At 40.4% G+C, this 20561-nt stretch overlaps 1 protein-coding gene across 1 annotated transcript in view; it reads right to left on the reverse strand.

Annotated features, from left to right (window-relative positions):
- The window catches only part of LOC139133853 (15-hydroxyprostaglandin dehydrogenase [NAD(+)]-like), a 29394-nt gene extending 12442 nt beyond the window's left edge, over positions 1-16952 (reverse strand). Inside the window, exon 1 of the mRNA XM_070700613.1 lies at positions 16721-16952. Within this exon, the coding sequence (XP_070556714.1) occupies positions 16721-16834 (114 nt within the window). The 5' untranslated portion in view covers positions 16835-16952. The remainder of the gene's footprint in view (positions 1-16720) is intronic.
- Between the last annotated feature and the right edge of the window lie 3609 nt (positions 16953-20561).

Raw genomic sequence — 20561 nt, forward strand, 5'->3', positions numbered from 1 at the left:
AGCAATCACGGGCCCCCACGTGTACCCTATCCGTCCTGATAATCGTTTTATTTCACTGTTTAGAATAAAATCCTTTTTAAGATCAGTGGCATAGTTATCTCGGTCATCGATTGGAACTACCTGACTTATTGCACGGGCTCCTAGATCTATGAAACTTTGAGTGATGGTATCACTTATAAGAGAACTGTATTTCGCTTCGTACATTTTGAAGGCTCGTGTTATGAATTCATCTTTCCACGTTTCCACTTCTTTAACTGTAAACTCCTTACCAAAAAATAACTTACTTTGACCACTTGCGATGACACAGAGTATTTTTTCACGTTTTGTCTCTATTATGGATTGATTATTGTCCGAAGGCGCTGAAGGTGCCGAAGCCCCTTCGGAATGCGCTGCCATATTTGCCGCTGCCGATGACTTTATTAAATTCTCCATTGTTTGCAGTATGTTATCTATTCTTAGTAAAAAATAAAAAATTCGTTTAAACCTGAATCCGAATAAAGTATTAACATAGTCTGGAATGTTAGTACCCCTAAAGAAATCGTTCCGACAGGGATTCCGAGAAAATTCTCCTCCATTTAAATCTATCTGTATATAGAAACACGAATAATGAGTACAGACCTATTCCCAGTTGCTTTTCAATTGAATAAGACGAGCGTACCGACAGTACAGCATGCTGATATTCCTTCCAAACCGGACGGGGGAATAAAACCTATTCTCATGGACTTAGAAATATATGTAACGCCGACAGATAAATTTACTTTCCATCCTCGGGATGTGTTCAAAGATAATGTAATCACTCATAGAACAGCAAAAGAAAGTAATGTCTGGCTGGGCAGCCCAAAGATGAAATACTGGGACCAGCAACTGAATTTCGCTGTATGGTGCAGCACTACTGGTTGTGGTATATCATTCGCCCATCTCTTTGATAAGAAATTTCCTCCGCAAATACGATCATTCTGCCGTTTCCATGTATACTTTACAATACGTCGGATCCTTCACGAAATGGGCGTTGCACTTCCAGACGATACCCCCACCTTCAAAGCGGGCGACAATCCATACAATCTCGTCCAATATGAACTTCTATGTACAGAATTTGGAAATATAAGTCCAACGAAGTCCGACTTTCGTTATCGAAAAGGTCAAAATAAAGGTCTTGGTTATGGTTATGAATATTACACTAATCGTGGTCCCGTTCGACAGCCAAAAGCAATATACAATGGTCATGACTTTTTCCTCTCCGCCGACGGAGGCGTTTTCTATACACATACCATTTTTGGAAAGAAAAAACATGTACTGCCCGACAAAGACAGACCACACTATTATTTCTTCCAAAATGATGGATCTGAGGGACAATACAATAGTTTCATTCCTCTGAAGGGAGACTCGGGACTAACAAAGGCCGGTCTCGCCCGCCTCAATGAAAGCCTTGAAGCCTACGTATATTGCATACTTGGCGCACAAGCAAATATTCGTAGTACCATAGTGGGTGATACTGGCAGTGCACAGCAAGTCCGAAAAGAATTCGGTGTTCTCCTCGAAGATGAAATTCGCAATACCGACAAAGTAATTAGTTATAGGCGATATCAAGACACAATAATGAATACTGGTGTAAAACTTGATATGGCAGTCTCACCCAATTTACTTCTCTTACCGTCTGAGATGGTCATCCTTTCGGGCCCGGCAATCTCGGGTTATAATAATGAATTGCAATACGCTACAGAATCTATGTCCTTCGGGGTGAACGGTGATATAAACACGGAAGTTCGAGAAAGTGCTGTACACGAGATGGAAGGAGGAGGGGAGGAGGGGGGAGATCCTGTGAAGTGGCAAGACGAGCCCGGAGAGTCACCACCACCTCACAATGACACGACTCGGGGGCCTCCCCTCCCCTCCCCGGAACGGGCAGCATCTGCAGACCCTATTCACGAATATGGTAAAATTGGTTTGTTATCTTTAGCAATATTCATTACTATTGTAGGTACTGGAATAAAGTCACTAACTATATAGTTCATTCAGATGCTGTCGATGTGACTGGGTTTCATCTAACTCGAACCAGTAACTTAAAAGAACTAGAAGAGATTCATTAATTTACAGTATATAGATCCAGAGGAAATGTCAATATACGTAACCCCACCATTCAACATGATTATAACTGGACCGACATATTCTGGCAAAACAGAATTTATGTTGGACCTCCTCACCGGTCCGTACTTAAGAAATTCGAATATGTGATATTCATTTGCCCAACATTCATGAATAATAAAGCGTATAATAGAAGATTCATTTTCACCGATGATAATGTGTTTATATTTCCAGTCGGACTCGATGCAGTGGATGATACATTAACCTACGTACATAAAGAATGGGCTGGAACGAACACTTTAATAATCCTCGATGACTGCGCCTCGTCCAAAGATATGAAGAAGCGCAGTAACGTTTTAGTCCAACTTGGTTTCAGCGCAAGACACGATGGATTATCTGTCTGGGTTCTGACTCAACAATATACTAGTATTAGTAAACCATTCAGGGAAAACATACAGATGTTAGTACTATTTTACACACCGAACAAGATAGACAACAAAACTATTATAAAAGAATATGGAATGGAGGTGTCAGAACGGGAAGCCGTGGGCCTAATCAAGCAATTGAAAAGTAGGCCATTCAGTAAACTAGTATTTTGTTTACGGAATCCGTACGACATAAATTATTCGTATAATATAGCAATTATGGAAGCTGAAGCCGAAGGCACCCCCGAAGGAACTCTTAGAGAATTATATTACAACCCGAAAACTGGTTTTGGAGGTGTACAAAAATTGTATGACGCAGCACGGGCCAGCGGACTCCACGTCACTAAGAAAGAGGTGAAGGACTGGTTAAAAACTCAGCTAACTTATAATCTACATAAACCGGTACCTCGTTCTCATGCTACGGCGGCCGACGCGTTTTTGTAACATCGATAGACTCACAGTGGCAAGCAGACCTTGTGGAATTCCCTGCAGCATTCGCAAAAGAGAATCATAACATTCGATACATGCTAACAGTAATCGATGTACTCAGTAAATATGCCTGGGCTAGGCCAATACAGTCAAAAACGGCTGATGATACGTTACAGGCGCTACAAGACGTGATTAAGAAATCCGGGAGAAGGCCCGACAAACTTCAGACAGATGAGGGGCGGGAATTTACTAATCGAAAAATGCAGGGGTGGCTCCAGGAGTCAGGCATTCATTGGTTTCACACCTACAGTGACAAAAAAGCTAGCGTCGTTGAACGTTTTAATCGGACCCTCAAGACGATGATGTGGAAATACTTTACATACAGACAGACACGTGAATGGCTTTCTATTCTACCCCACCTTCTCGAGAATTACAATAACACCGTTCACGGAAGTATCAAAATGAAACCCAGGGACGTAACAGAGGAGAACGATTGGCAGGCATTTTATACACTATTCGGTCCTGAGTTGGCAGCCGGGGGAGCCAACCCTGAATTCAAGCCGGGAGAACGTGTCCGAATTACAAAATACAAGACCACTTTTAAGAAAGGATATTTACCAAATTGGACAGAGGAGATTTTCGTAGTTTCAAAAGTTGTGTACGCAGCTGGCTTGGGAACACCACCAGTTTACAAAATAAAAGATCTGAATGGAGAGGAAATACTCGGCACTTTCTATTCTGATGAACTTCAGAGCGCCCTTTCGGACGAGCTGTACAGAGTAGAACGAATTTTGAAGACGAAAAAAATTAGAGGAAAGAAATATTATCTGATAAAATGGAAAGGTTATCCAGAAAGTTTCAATAGTTGGGAGCCGGAGGAAAATGTTATTAGAACTTCGTAAGTTCCTGTGCTGGTACTACGTAAGTACTTCGTAAGTTCCTGTCCATGGTACTTGTCAAGTACTACGTAAGTACTAACGTAAGTATTTACGAAAGTTATTCAATAAGTACCATGGAAAAAGTCTTAATTTCTTGAAAGCCGAAAGTGTCAGTTTACCACCCCACTTCCACCCCCCACCTGGCCAAGTATTTATCATGTACTGTCGTAAGTAATGTTCACTTACTGCATCTTTTTCGGCCGTATGTGGATGAGGTGGTACCCCCTCAGTTCCTGAACATATTAAGTTTGCAAGATCTTCAAAACGACTTCTCATGTTACCACAGTCCGTTCTTTCGAGTCCCCTTGTTCAGCTTTATCGATAAGTTCTGGTTGAAGTATAATGTAGACAACTGACATAAGCCATAGACAAGTAACTTCAAAGTCCCCACTTTTCATAATGTCAAGTGCTCGTAGGTCAAACGAAGCATTATAAGCACACACAGATTCACAAGCGTTAAGAAGTTTGTGTAGGTTCTTTAGTGAGACTCGAGGTTGTTCTAGTTGTTCTTGACCAGGTGGGAAGTACGCTTTTCAAGTTCCTCCTCCTTGAAACCGTCTATTAAAAATCCCTGGCTGCCGCCGCTCCATGCAATTCCAAAGTCAAAAGCTCGTGGATATTCTACTGGTCCGACTGTCTCGGTATCAATTGTTGGATTAAGTATATTCTTGAGAACGAGGGGGGTAAGAGCGTTCCGAATTACCAAACATGGAAGTCTGTAGTCGTGGCAAATTTCTAAGAAAGTCTGTTTGAACTTATTGTGAATCTCTTCTAGTTCTTCTAAGGCGGTACCGGTGATTTCGTACGACCTGGCTCGAGTCAACACATTCCGCCTGCAATAATCCCAAGGCATATCTTTGAATATGATAATGAAACTGGGTAAATGGTCAAATGCTCTAGAAACAATCTTTTTTTCTTCCGTTGCCACGGAAACGCCCCGGATTCGAGAAAAAGTCAGATGTTGAATTATGGAAGAGTCACAAATAATGTATTGTTCTGAAGGGAGGGAAACCTCCCTCCTCCTCCCAGCCTGACATTGTAAACTAAGCGTATGTTCTATAAACTGGTTCTGAAATCGGCAATCGAAACGTGGGTGACACGCCCATTATAAAAGTCGGCAATGTTGCTGGAAAAACTAGTGTCAAATTCTGGTACGTGATACGGATCCAATTTACTGCATCGTAACTCTTACCACTTCCAGTTGGTCCATTTATGAATATGTATGACATTTTTGGGATACTATATCATAGAAATTTTTTTAAAATTTTTTTTATTAAGATATATACGATAAGACAATGACAATCCTTTCTATTTCAGATGCAATAAAAATACTTGAAACCGGAGAAAACATCAAAATTGATGATGGAGGCAAATTAGTATTTGGTGAATATGTAGATCCTTTCATATACGTAGACAGTGAGCTAGAAGTAGTTTTCAACATCGGACCTAAATATGGTTCTAAAGATCCAGCTACATGTGATGGGGTGTGTGTCCGTTGGCAACCGAGTCTTCAAAAGTTTACTGATTTAATAATATTCCGTACCCTAGGTGAAAGTTTCGATGCAAGCACTGCTAAAAGTTATGCTGCAAGCCTGGCCGCTCACTCCAAGAATACTACCGGATTTTACAATCCATCTAAAGTGTATCAGAAGCGAGGGAGCGGGGCGCAGCCAGTGGCGTATTTTAAATTTCAGTTTAAAAGAGGGAGAGGGAGAAATCACGATTTCGCTACATGTATTGATATGGTTCAAGAAATTGACTGCGGTTTTAAAACAGTGAGTCCATTGCCAGTCCGAGAAAATCCTGCTATTGTACCTCGTAATATCCGAAAAGGTAGTAAGATAGAATTCTTAGCATTTAAACCGCGCTTAAGTAAGCGTGCTCTTTCTTTCACTGTTGAGAGATTAATATTTTGTGCTGCGCCTAATAAACCAGAAATTCAAGATGTGGAAGAACTAGTCGACTTAGAAGATTAGGTGAGATATATAAACAAATAAATGCTGACAAAAATATTATAGTGGATTTTGATGACCTATCATAGAATAATTATTTTTTCATTTTAAAAATTTTTAGGATAGTATATATCATAAAGATGGCCAGTTTACATACAGCATTCAAGGGAGCAGTTTTACAAAAAAAATTTCCTGAAGTCAAGCGAGTCAAGGATATCGGGGAGCTGGTGGATATTGAAGGTATGGTCAAAGAAAGCCATTCGGAACGAAAGATGTACTCTGTTTATACTGAAATGGAAGTCAAATTATCGGATCCGAAAACTGGTAATACACAACCGCGTTCATTGTATGTTAAATTAAATGATACATACACAAAAGATGTAAGAGGATCGGGATCGGATGTGGGGCAACAATTAATAGATCGCTACGATCGTATGCTTGATACAATTGAAAATGTTGAGGGTTCGTCTCGTTCTCGAGGAGATACTTAATTCTGAAGTAATTCTAGTAGAAGTTTTACTCGGGGCTGGCCCGGGGGCTGGGATTCAACTTCCCAGATGGTTAAAAAATAAGCATTGTGTGAGCGATCTGGTGCTACCTTCGGGCAGCGAGAACTGTTTTCAATACGCCATCGTAGCAAGTTTAAAGTTGGCCGACCCCGAGTTTCGTGAAAAGAAATGTGGTCAGGTAAGGAGAAAATGGAATACGTACGCCCCATTTATGGCTGACTACTGTTGGGAAGGTATTCCCACGCCCACGCCCGCCGATCTGACTGTATTCAGGCGCTTCGAGCAGCAAAATCCAGGCATCAAACTTCAAGTATTTCAGATCTACGAAAATGATCCCGCTCCCCCGTCCGACATAACTGTGTTATATAGTGCCCATTCCGAAGGTGAAGCCGATAGGAATCAAATAGCAAATATCTTACTGATAGTTGGCGAAGACGGCGGCCGTTCTCACTTCGTACCAATTACTGCGGAAAATCGCCTTCGTAATTCTCGTACTAATCGAAAGAATGAGCGCAGACGGAAGTGTATTTGTATGGTTTGTAAAAGAGGTTTTAGTCAACAGAAGAATTAGAAAAACATCAGGTATACTGTGGAACAGACACTGCCCAGCCAGATTTTCCTAAGGAAGTGTGTCAATTTGAAGGACATCGGAAGAAGGTTCCTTCTCCCTACGTCGTCTATGCAGATACTGAGGCAATTATTGAGAAGGGGACCGGCCGGCACATTCCAATTTGTCTTTCGTATGTTATGGTGGAACGGGGGTGGGGACCTTCGGAACGAGGCCCGGCCGACCCACTGTTTATGGTAAAAGAACATTCACAGGTCTCTCCTGTGTTACAGACTTTCTAAAGGATATGAAAGAACGGGCCGAGTATTATTCTAAATCGTATTATTGGAAAATAATACCGATGAGGGATCCTTCTAATTACCGGCGCGACGGATGTGATCCAGTCTGTATTGCATGTGGAGAGCCGGCAGGATACCGAGTAGTGAAGGAGGAGGCGACCTTCTATTGCGAAGGATGCCGGCCGTCGAGAACCATTCCTATCTACTTTCACAACCTCAAGGGATACGATGGTTCTTTTATTTTGAAAGAATTACATGAAATCGTTACCGAAGGAGATGATGGGGGTTCCGGACCAGAGCCTAAAATCATAGCTAAGACGAGCAATGGAGGAATTATGGGTCTCTCGAAAACATTTATTTTTCACGCCTCAATTGTTGTTGCCGGAGGGAAGAGGGAGATAAAGAGACGTTTCTTTTCTATAAAGTTTATGGACAGTGCTCAGCTGATGATGGGGTCATTGGCGAAGTTGGCAAAAACTGTGCCGGAGACCCACGGGTGGACGGCGGCGCCACTTTCGTACCCGGACATTCAAAGGGCGAAAGGTTTCTTCCCCTACGAATATTTAGACTCGGTTGACAGACTGGGAGAGAACCAGCTCCCGGAGAGGGGGGAATTTTATAGCGAATTGACGGAAGAGGGGATTTCTGAGTCTGATTACGAACATGCATTAAGAGTATGGGACGAAGTTGGATGTAAGACGATTCGTGATTATATGGAATTCTATTGTGAGACGGATGTTCTCCTTCTTGCTAATATATTCGAAAATTTTCGCGACACATGTTTAGAAGCATATAAGTTAGATCCGGCCCATTACATGTCAGCGCCTGGCTTGACATGGGATGCTATGTTACTTTACACGGGTAATAAGTTTAAACTCATTCAAGATGCTGAGCAGATGACTTTCGTACAACGGGGAATACGAGGAGGTATCAGCCAGTGTAAATTCATTATTTACAGACAAATCATCCGGCTTACGCTGGCGCGAATTACGATCCAGAGAAGCCGGTGACCGAAATAAAATATCTCGATGCAAACAATCTCTACGGCTGGGCAATGAGTCAGGCAATGCCTACGGGCGGACTTCATTGGATGACGATGGAAGAGTGGGAGGAATGGGCCGCCGAGGGGGGAGCGGGGGGCGGAGCCGGAGGGTGGGGACCTGGTTCCACCTTTCCACCAAGTTTTCTAGAAGTAGACTTAGAATACCCAGCCGAATTACATGAAGAACACAGCGATTTGCCATTAGCACCGCATCACTATGAATTTCCGAGGCAGGGCGGTCGACTGATTACAAGTGTGATGGATAGAGAGTCCTATGTCTTACACTACAAGTTGCTGGAATTCTATCTTCGGATGGGAATGAGATTGAAAAAGATTTATCGGGTGCTTGCTTTCGATGAAGCTCCATGTCTCGCGAAATATATCGACTTTAACACTAAAATGAGGGCAAACGGGAAGACAGATTTTGAAAAGAATTTCTATAAGCTGATGAATAATGCAATGTTCGGTAAGACAATAGAAGATGTTCGAAAGTACAGAGACTTTAAATTTGTTTCGGACTGGAACGGCACGGATAGTGGACGTAAAAAGATTCAGAAGTATAATCCAAAGATGAAACATATAACTTTCATAACTTCCGAAGAGGATGGCGATTCCTGCGACAGTGCCCTACTGGAACTGAAAACGGATGAGCATAGATATGTAAAACCAGTTTTCATCGGCGCCGCAGTACTGGAACTTTCTAAGCTGCTTATGTATGAGACGCATTACAATTACTTTCGGGCCCAGTTCCCTGGAATACGATTAGCCTACATGGATACTGACAGTTTTGTTTACAGTGTACCGATCCCGGATCCGGACGTAACTTTCAATGATATAGTTCGGGAAGATGTGGAAAAGAATGGTGAGAAGTCTATATATGATACTAGTGGGATGAGTGGACCCATGGTGGCCCCCAACTTTCCGAAGATAATAAAAAAGTGATAGGTAAATTTAAAGATGAGTTGAATGGTGAACTATTCTATTCTTGATTTTGTCGGCATACGCTCGAAAGTGTATGCTTTTCGAACTCCAACTTCGGAGACGAAAAAAAATAAAGGGGTGAAAGATGTTTGTGTTAGAAAACATTTAAACTTTGAAGATTATAAAGATCTATTTGAAACTGGGAAGAAGCCCGAGCCGGCACAATTTGTACAGTTTGTACGGAAAAAGGCTGGAGAAATCCGTAGTGAAAAGCGTAGTAAAATCATGATGGCGCCAAATGATATCAAACGTGTGCAGCTATATAATCCAGACACGGGCGAATGGTTGGCAGAAACATGGCCGATAGGACGGACGACGGGTCATGGTTAAAATTGTAAAGACATTAATCTACTATTTTCAATAGAGACTAGGGCATCACTGATAACATAAATGTGGGCAAATATATTATCATTGTGAGCGTCATCGCCACCCACGCGGTATCTTTCTTCAGGATCTCAAGTTGAATTCCGTCCTTTGTGTTCATTACTTTTAAAACATTTCCATGAAACTCAATATCTTTAAAACTACGCAGATCGATAAACAGACAGAATTTATTCTTCAAATAATCGGCCTCATCTATATCAATTTCACACCAATCTTTATCTTCAGCAAAATACCATCGCACCTCTCGCCAAAATTGTCTTGGTATCATCTTCTGAGCGTACACTTTATTTGCAATGCCTTCGATTGATACAGACACAGATTCAATGGAGGGGTTAAAGAAAAGTTCACTGTTCAGTTCTGACTGATTCTGATTTTTAGTGAAGAGTATAGCGATACCTCTAATGCTACGTCGTGGTACATTTATATTTTCATTGATAACCGTGTCCGATTCTTTGAATGGGATTGTTCTAAAATAATGTATATGCTCGTAAAGGTAACTTTTTCCACCGTTGTAATAACCAGCAGTTGACCTCGCGAGATCGAGGTCAGAAATTGTCTCGTATTCCATTTGAATGTTTTTTAATTTATAATTGGTTGTAACAAACTGATTACTGACAAGTAATTGGGGGGCGGGTGCCAACGTAATTTCCCATTCAATATGACTCCCTAACGCTTTTGGATATGCAACTCCATGGCCTGTTATGAGGGGATGAGTGAGACGAATAGCATATTTTGTTTTATATGTGTCGAAAAGTAAATTATCGCCCACGACGGCAGCATCTGCATCGGTCACACCGCTTCTTAATTTTCTTAGATTTTCGTTCTGAATTCCGTACAGTGTCATGTTCGTTCTCTCCTTTTTATGTTTGAAGAGATCACGATAGCATTCAATAAAGTTATATTTACTCAAATCGGAAAGTGTCTGCCCCTCGAATGTGAGTTTCATTCGCTCCACCAAAATTTTTGCAACATTTTGTACTACACGGGTAGTTCCACCTCCCGTTACTTCGAGATCAAAAACCAGGTCGAAAGTATCTGGAACTAAGAGTACTCCGCTTTCTAACTTCGGACATCGTATGATAAGTGTCTGGCCTGGATCTGCCTCACTTGGATTATGAGCAATCACATGATGAGTTCTTTCTGACTTCGTTCCATTCGGTATTCGGTTGGTGAAAGTCGGTGATAATGTTCTATCGTACCCCATTTTCGTGTAATGTATATAGTAGAAGAAAAAAAGAAAATTAATCACATCTTTACATAAATATTTCCGTCTGCTTGAAAGATAAATCGATTACCTGTGTCGCGAATCAATCGAAGAACCCAATATTCTTGGAGATGATGAGCCTCCTGGTCATCCTCAGTATCCTGGAATACAGCTATGAATTCTAGTCGCTTAAAGAAGTTAGTCTTTTGACATTCCTTCACGAAAGCTAAAATGTTATGATATAGATTATCATCTTTGAGTCGGACACCTGGATTTGCTCGAAGTATATGTCGATTTACCCGCCGAAGTTTGCACCATTCCAATTCGACGGAGAAACCAAACAGGTCTTTATTTTTAGAAAGAAACTTTGCAATATTCTTTTCACCAAACATGTCGATGCCGTAGGGGTGTCATATATTAATACATAATTTTATTTATAATGACTAATGTTAAACCAGTTAAAAATATCCATAGCTGTTCTCCAACAAATCCGACAACCGATCCTGCTGTTTTTAATAGAAAACTGACGAGGGAACCGATTAGACCGGGTATTGCAGCAGCACTTTTTGCGGCCAAGGTTTTTAACCATTCGCCAAATTGCTTTACAATTTCTTTCGCTTTTGTATATACTTTGGGCGGACCTGAACCTCCTGCGTTTGCTCCTCCTGCTCCTGCTCCCCCTCCTCCCCCTCCTCCTTTAGTCACAGCCAGGGCAATTGTTGATATTGTCATTCCAAGGGCAGTCAGTATTGCAGCGATTGTAATACCATTTCGTTTAAATAACTCTGTCAGCTTCAGCCTGAGTGACAATTCTGGATCGGAAATTACATCACGAAGAGACCTAGTCGTAGCCAGACTTTCACGTGCCTCACTGATCTTACCATGTTCGTATTCAATTCGATTGTCAACTTTAGCTTCTCTTGTTATGAGTTCAGCTAGTAGTTTCTTGGCTTTTTCTTTTCCTTGGGTGTGATCTTCAGGAATTTCCTTTAACTGTTTTTCAGCTTCTCTTTTCAATAGCCTTATTTTAACTTTTTCGTTGTTAAGGTCGCTAATACGCATATTCGCAATCCTTAATTCATCATTAATAGCTCTATATTCTGGTTTAGATTGTTCCATTGGTCGATTTTATTTTCAAAAGCTTGTATTTTGTCTGCATTACCAGAAGCATCTTGTCGTAACTCTGTCAGTTTATCTTTGTATATACCCATGTCTTCTGGCGTCATCTTCTCAGCCGGTATTTTATCGTTTTCCACATCTACAGAATACAATGTACGACTCACATATTCGGGCTCTGCGCTGTCCCCCGTCTTACTGTATACTTTAGTTACAAATTCATATCCTCCTGCTTCTTTTTTTACTGTCTTGAGCGATTTAAAACCACTTCCTGAAAGTTTTGATAGCCTGAGTTCTTTATAATACAGCTTTCCATACCTAATCTTTGCATTCAAAAATAATTCGTTTCGTGCTGCTTCATCAGTAATATTATTATCGTTTAAGAATTTTTTAGCCATTTGTATTTTAAGTTCTACTCCAAATTTAGTCGAAGGATCTACCTGCGGGCTCCGCGCGCTTGAGCTATCCCGGTAAGGATCGACTTCTGCAAGGGCATTATCATCGTCTATAAAGAATGTTTCAGCAGTAGCGTCATCATCATCATTTACATTTGCATCATTGATATCCTGGAGTGGTATATCTTCTCCTCCTTCTGCCATATTGTATTTCTATATTACTACAATTATTTTTTATCATCCCTTACATATACAGTAAAAAATGCACATCTCAGTTGTTGAAAGTGTTGAACAATTGGCTGATTACATAGAAAGAACAAGTGCTGCATATCGGCGAAGTTACAAATTAATGGGTCGAATTGATATGGCTCTTAATATTACTAAGGGAATTCTTGTAAGCTCTGCTGTAATAGCAGCAATTCCAACAGTTCCGGTACTGTTAGCCTTAACTCCTATACCAGGTGTTGTTATTGATGTAATACAAGGGAAAACTGGTGTAGCAAAGAGACGAGAGAAATATAAACATTATTATGTTCAATATAAACAGCTGCTTACACAAATACAAGAAAAAGGCGCAACAACAGAGGCTCCGGGGTCAGAACTTATTCAGGACATATTTCATCAGGCGCTAGAAATTCAAAAACAAGAAGGATTTAGTCCACCTCTGGAAAGATACCTAAGACATTATGGATTAAATGGATATGAAATTTAGTTAACTTCGTGTTCAACATCAGCTAGACTCCGCGACCGGCCGGCCGGACTGACAACGGGGCTCCTTTATATAGGCTAGTTTGATGGTGATGACTCACACGGAATTTCCCGTACACCTTCGGAACGTGTATAAACATGCTCAGCAGGGAATTTCCCCGCTTAGTTCAGGACAATGCACTGCTGCGCGTGCGTGAGTTCGTATATAGGTCAGGGTTATACTTTAGTTACATGGATGGTTAATTTTTCCTTCGCTTCATGTAGATAAATGAATAAAATGGGTGTAAAAATTCTTACTTCATCCCAGTTGTCCACGTTTACTTTACTACTATTCATACTAAAATTAAAAGTAACGGCATTTTCATGAAATTTTGCATGTTTTAAGATAATTGCTTTTACAGATATTTCAATGCTGACTTCATTACAAAAAGTAATATTATAACTGGATATCAGTATGATCGGGAAGTAAAAATTTCATTGTTACCGCTCCATACTTTCTACTAATGTCAAATTCTTGAAAACTCATAAATTGACACATAAATGTTATTAAATAAATGATATTCTTTAGCAATATTAAAAACAAGGTGTCGTCAAGCTGATTTTCAAAATATATCCTGATTAATTACTTTGCGTGACTGAAAACGTTATGGCCTGATATGATTTACTGCCTATATAAAATAACATGAGTAACCTAGGGGTCTTGTCAGTGAGTCGGTCAAAGGTCAATGAGACTCCTTCAAATAGACACTGAACTGAAATGTCTACAAAAACTATAGCCTTGTCAATTGATGCTGAATACCAACAAAAGATACCTTCCTCTTAACTACATTACTGTTAATCTACGGAGTTTACCTGCGCCTAATCACAGTACGCTTTAGATTGGCGCACTTAACATAAAGACAGAATGTGCCTCGGGGACAGATATTTGGACGCCTAAAGCTTTACAATTCTTTTCTGATCTATTATTTGTTAGTTTCATTTGAAAGCTCGCGATGTAAGAAAACTTTTCACCTTTTTAGTTTTTTTAAAATCGAAAACCTTGTTTGGTTCATCGAGTTAACACGGGGGTGGCGGCCATTTTGATTTCAAATATCGGTAAATCGTGTGTCTCTAGTACCAACATTTGCACGGTGACCCCGATTTTTATTCTTGATTTTGAAAGCCAATGGTTGAAATATGTCAACTCAATAAATCTTATCGAGGACGGTAAGCCGATAAGGGAGCAGATTTATTTACGGCCTAGGGGTCGAAGCAATGTGAAGGGGTCACTCAAAATACTTAAAACTTTAAGGGGGTTGCTTAAACCTTGGAGAGGAAGAAGGGGGCTACTCAATTTTTTATGTAAAATTAATTGAAACACCTCTCAGATTGCACCATTGCACACATCAGTTTTCTCGAATTTTTCACGGGATCTAGGACAAAACTGAATTAGTGTTAATTCATCCTATCACAGAAACATACATTTCAATTGACTTCAGTTCAATAACCATTTTGACACCTGACCATACCGTATACAGGCTTTTCATTAGAGGCTGGCAGCTGAAGAAATGACACAAGAAAGTCACAGATTTTCCATTCCTGCATATTCTTTGGTCTTCAATCTCTGGCAAACTGAGATGTTTTCACAAAATGTATTGTCATTGTTTGTTGTTGAATACTGTGACTCAAACACTGACCTTGCAAAAATTGAAATAAAAATATCAGTGTTCAATGTCATTTTCAAACAATTTAACTGAGTGATAAATAAATTGAAACACCTCTCATATTGCACCGTTACACACATCAATTTCTCAAAATTCTAGATACAAGATGGGGTGCTCCCCCTCTCGAGCTCTCCCTCTTGGGATTTACTGTTTTACTTTGTAAAATACAAATTAAAAACACTCTCAGATTGCATCAGACTGCACAACTGCACACATCAATTTCTCAAAATTCCCCTTGTAAGATAGGAGACAGCCCCCTCTGACGCTCCCCCGGCCATTTGCGTATTCTCCTCCCTGTACTTTCAAATTCTGCAAAGTTAGATATCCTAGTGGAAACCCTGTCATGATACCCATCCATATTCATTGGATACTGGTTATAGCACGAGTTTTTATATCTGTATTTTGTTGTCACTTTGAATTTCATTTTGTTTGTTCACCTTTTTCAACCATCATGAGATAACCGAATCGGATGATAATTTAGGAGGGTATATCAGGAGTTGAAAGGTCTTTACAATTGCTGTATTTTTGTAAATTTTACATAGGCCTGGGTCATTCTCATTACAAATACATGCACACACTATGGAAGATAAGCAAGGCCTATCCATAATGCAAATACTTGTATAAACTATGGAAGATGACAGGGCCTATCCTAAATACAAATACATGTACAAACTGTGAAAGATGAAATAGTCTTAGGGGGTTACTCACAGGCCCGAGGGGTTAAAGATGTATGCTGTTGCCATCATGGCCAGTCAATATGTGTTTTACAACACACCTCATCCGTAGTCATGCATAAGAACGTACCATGCGTAAAAGTTGTCGCATGTATGATGTAATATGTTTGAGTGGTTCGGCAAGAATTAGTTTTTCCCGACAGGATCGCAATACTTCGGCAAAACGTTTAATGCACCTTTGATTATCGTTTTCGTTCGTTTCGAGTCCTTGTTAGAAACCAGAGCATTCAGTTCTTCTTCAGAAAGTAGGATAAATCGAGAAATTTCTGGACTATCGATATCCTTTCGCTCGACCGCAGACGACATCTTTGTTTACATATCTCAACGCTATAATCTCGTGGTCAAGTAGCCCTGCGTCAGCAGGGCTGTGTGTTCCCGGCTTTATACGGCCTCCCACCACAGCCCTGCTGACTGCCATCAAAGCCGGCGACATGAGGTTCCTATTTGGACTGCGCACGAAAAACTGCTTTTCTAACTACATTCGGCCGAAATCAAATCGATTCCGATCTATGCCTACCCGAATAACTCAACCGCTCACAGAGACTGCAAAAATTGCTCTCGTGACGTCCCGAACGGTTTGTTTACCAGCCATGCATGGTCAAGGGCACAGTGGCCGGCCATTAGATACGTTCATGCAAGATACGTTCTCCAGTTTCTACGATTTGCTCGCACCCTTCTCCTCACAACAGTTCGAGCTCCCCACTGCCGTCTCCGTATAACTGAAATTCCCCATTGCCCACTAGATGTACATCTTTGGACATCGGACAACCTTTACACTTGCCCCCCCCCCCCCACGTCATAGGTGCTTAATCTTCCATCAAGTTCTGACATTCCCCTCTCTCTATCTATTTTCTGGTACCCACTGCTAGAAAGTTTCTCCACACCCGCTGCAAAAACTGAACCTTCCCCACCCACTGTAAATAGTGAATTTTCTTCCCCGCCCGCTAATTAGTTTTTAAATTTGCCCCCCGTTGAAAAACTGCGCACGAACACCTTTTTGCACGAACAGCTTCGTTGGCGGTACATGTCAAGATCAGAGTTCAGCAAAATTTCTTCACATATTCTGATTCCACGGTAATTGTAAAGGCACTACAAGCACAGAGGCTGTGTTAACATAATTAATACCTGGGCAACCCAAGGTCCCTCCACAAGACTGTGGGCAACCTTGTGAATTTTGAAGGGAAAATTCCACACAGAAATGTGACGTGAAGTGATCTTACGTTATAAACTTGATTGAACAAGCATGACTTCATCGAGAGAGATATATCTCACCTTCGCTTCTTTGCGAAGCAGTATTTCCACTATCGCTTTACCAATACCACTAGCACCACCTGTGACCAGTGCTACTTTACCAGATATGTCCATGTTGTCCTCGTTCGTCGCCATTTTGAAAGCTGTTGGTGTGACCTATATTCAAGGTCACTAGGTAAGGCCAAAAAAACAAAATGTTTTGTTTCTCATCTCGTCGATTTAGATTATCCGTATTATTCGTTTTCATTATAACTCGAAAAACCTGTCTATAAAAAAGTAGGGCGTGTTAAACTTGGCAGAAAATGTAACATTTATTATCTTTGGGGTCACATGCATATAATGTGCAGTTCTGAACTCTAACGTTATTATCGACATTATGTTGGATGTCGGAATCACCGTTGCATATATATAAATACAACCATTTGCGTGTTATGTATCGAAAAACTGATAAGAAACACCTGACGGTATACTGTTGCGCAGTCTTTCCTCATAAAATGTAATTAAAAATCGTTAACCACATCGATTTTACTGTTGTTCGTATCAGTTTTTCAATACACTAAAATGCAAATGGTTGTATATGAAAGCTCCCTTAAGTCAATCCTATTTATGCTGGTTTAGGCACATGGTAATTGGGCCGAACAAAAATTGTGCTGTTCCGATAACCCGACCTACCCTATTTTCTACCCGCCGACCCTAAACTTTTTAGAGCTACGTAAACACGGAAGTATAAAAAAGAAAGAAAAAACCGTAAAATCAGGCTTTCGTTACTTGGCATTTGATTTTTGCTTGAACGAGGATGTCTTTTATGTTTTTTTCTTTTATATGTATGATACATTTTTCTGGAAATGTTGTGGCCAATGTTTGACCGCCCTGAACCCCTGAAAAATGCATATTTAAAAATAAAAGACCTACCTACCCTATTTTTGAAAATCATGTTCTCGGAACAGCACAATTTATTATTTTTTTTGGCTTTATATAAACCCTGTAAGTGGGGCATTTGGATTTTCGATAAAACTATTGTTGCCTGTCTGGGAAAGATGAATTGTTCCAGAGAGAAGAAGAACCCTCTTCCCTTTTGCAAACGGTGTTTTCTGAAAATGTCGTGATAAACGTATTATTTATGAAACTACCACAAAACAAAGAGAAATTTTGAAATGTATTTCCGTAGAGTTCTTCTACAAATTTTTCTAAAACAAACTTCTACAAAATTAGTAGGTGTCTCTGTATTTTTTGTTTTATGAATGAAGACAATGAGGGGTAAGATTATCGTCAGAAATATAGAGTCTGTGAGAAAGTTAAAGATCAAACATGTTGAATTCGCTCGAATGAAGGAAGTATTATTTGACCGTTGGTGTTCTTCTGAGAAGGTTTATAAAGATGTCGCAAAGATACGGCAGCTCATTTTGATTGAGGAATTTAAAAGGTTCATTCTAAGTGACATGAAGACATTTATCAATGAACAAAAGGCAGATACGTTAGAGGTACGTTTGGCCGATGATTATTCATTGACTTACAAAACTTCATTTGTCACCAAACAATCCCAGTCTTTTTCATACCTTTTTCATCTAAGAATTTCTCAAAAGAGAGTAGAAAATCAAATGACAACCGTTCACAGAGTTCAAGTAACATTTCTACATCATCAGGTCCCAAGTCTCAATGCCCTTCTGGCAATCAAGGTGGTAAAGTTTCTGTCATTATTGTAAAATAGACGGCCATTTAATATCAGAATATCTCAAATTGAAAAGAAAACGTAGAGGTCAAAGTGGTCAAAGTGGATTAAGCCCACCGGCTTTATTTCTTCATTATCTCAATTAGAATCCAATGACGTGTGCATTTAGTATAAATACGGGACGGTACAGATTTTAAGCTAGACTGGAATTGTTCTGTGAAATCTGCACAGTTTGATCGAATCAAACTCAAGGCTGCAAGCCAAAGAAGGTCTGTCGACACTCAACTCCATGGAGACTAGGAAGTTTGTACCGTCCCAGCTGAGATAATTAGACCGTACACTTTTACAGCTTTTACTTTGTCACTTAACTTAGTTTTTAGTTTTAATAAACTTATTTTACTTGGGCCTCAGCCCAAGTACATTTGTTTTCATTCCGTGGGAAAAAACTGTAAGGTATAACCATTTCCGGCTGAGACCAGGGAGGGCAAAATGTATTGGCTTCATCTTTCTTGGCATAATAAATGGCATAATGATGTTAACTGAATGGAAGTGCTGCTCTCAGCCAGTCTTGAATAAGTGAGATGTGAATATAAATGCTTCTCTATCTGAGTTCTGGCCACAAAATCTTCTGAATATAATCAAAATGTGCATCGAAATGCAACAATTAATGCACCCTCCGTTTCCTAGGCGATGGCACGACCCTTGCTACACCCACTGGACGAGCCAAAGTGGGAGGGGTAATTTCGGTTTGGTCGAACAGGAGGGCTCGAGACCAGAATTTAACATTTAAACTTGAAACATGTTTAATCACTGACAAGATGTGGATTAGTGTTAATCAAAGAGAAAGTTTGAAAAGGAAAGGTTTTATATCCCGGACACAATGAAAAACATTACGACTGGAAACTGTACCCTGGTTGAGAATAGTAATGCCCACAGCGATGGAGAACACTTATCCTTGAGCTGAGAAAACCAGACCATCATTTCGAAATAGAGCTGCAGATTCGAGAAGCTCGTTAAAAATAGCTAGGTACACCCCGTTAGGGGTGGTTTCGCGTCTTGAGGGCAAATTTCGCCTCCTTCATTTAGAAATCGTTTTTCCAGGGGAACACATCATTTGACACAAAATTTGCATGAAAAGGGGTCGCCAGTAAGCACGTGGTCAAATCTGGCATAAGAAACAATATGAAATGTTGGGTAAAGCCAGTCCAAAATAAACTGATTTGAACTTTTGTGTTTTGTAATTTATACCACTGCAGTAACATGACTTTTTTTTGACAACATCACACAATGTAATACGTTTTGAAACTGAATACTCCGACGTATTCTGTGTCCCCTTTGCTAAAAATACGGTATGCCGATTACCATGTAAGGAGATGATGACGTCAAGACAGATTTGTAGTGCGTTTGGTCTTGGATGGTGCACGAAGTTTTGTCGAGGTAGCTTGTGTATTTATTTCCTAAATGGGAGATATTAGGGTCGATCTAAAAGAAGGCCGAAAAATGTTATGATACTCTAAGCGAGCTGAACTCCAATGCGAATGGTTGGATAATTTGGAGGATGTCTAGACTGATCTCGTCTCATTAAGATTATTTGGCGGTCAGTATTGAATTTCAACTGCGTCACAAGTTTGCGTCGAACGGTCAACGAACGATATTTTAGAAATCTGGAGACATGGCACATCGCAGTTTTATTTTAGATTTATATTTTACAAAAGATGTAAGAAGCAATGATTTTGTTGAAAATTCTGAAAAAAATATAGGAAGATTTGATCGCGAACACATTTTCACTTGGGGGTCAACTAGCCCTGCGTACGATGCTGTGTGTTCCGCTACAGCTAACCGCCCCGCTCACCACAGCCCTGCAAAGACCCGTACGTTGGGTCGGTGACTTCAAATCCATTTTGGGACTTGACGTAAAAAGCCAAATTACTGCCGAAATTCAGCGTTCTTGGGCCCAAGTCGTATCCCAGCCTACCTCAGCTACTCGATTGCTTCCAAAAATGACAGTCTTTTATTCACTTCTCGTAAATAACCGTCGATGTCGGCAACTCTCTCGCTGGCCCTGCGTACGATGCTGTGTGTTAGCTGTAGCACATAGCATCGTACGCAGGGCTAGGGGTCAACATGGGGTCGCAGCCATGTTGCCTCAAAACTTATTTCTGTCTGCACTCAAAACTCAAAAATGCGCATATG

This window comes from Ptychodera flava, chromosome 5 (assembly GCF_041260155.1).
Source record: "Ptychodera flava strain L36383 chromosome 5, AS_Pfla_20210202, whole genome shotgun sequence".
Taxonomy (NCBI): Eukaryota; Metazoa; Hemichordata; class Enteropneusta; family Ptychoderidae; genus Ptychodera; species Ptychodera flava.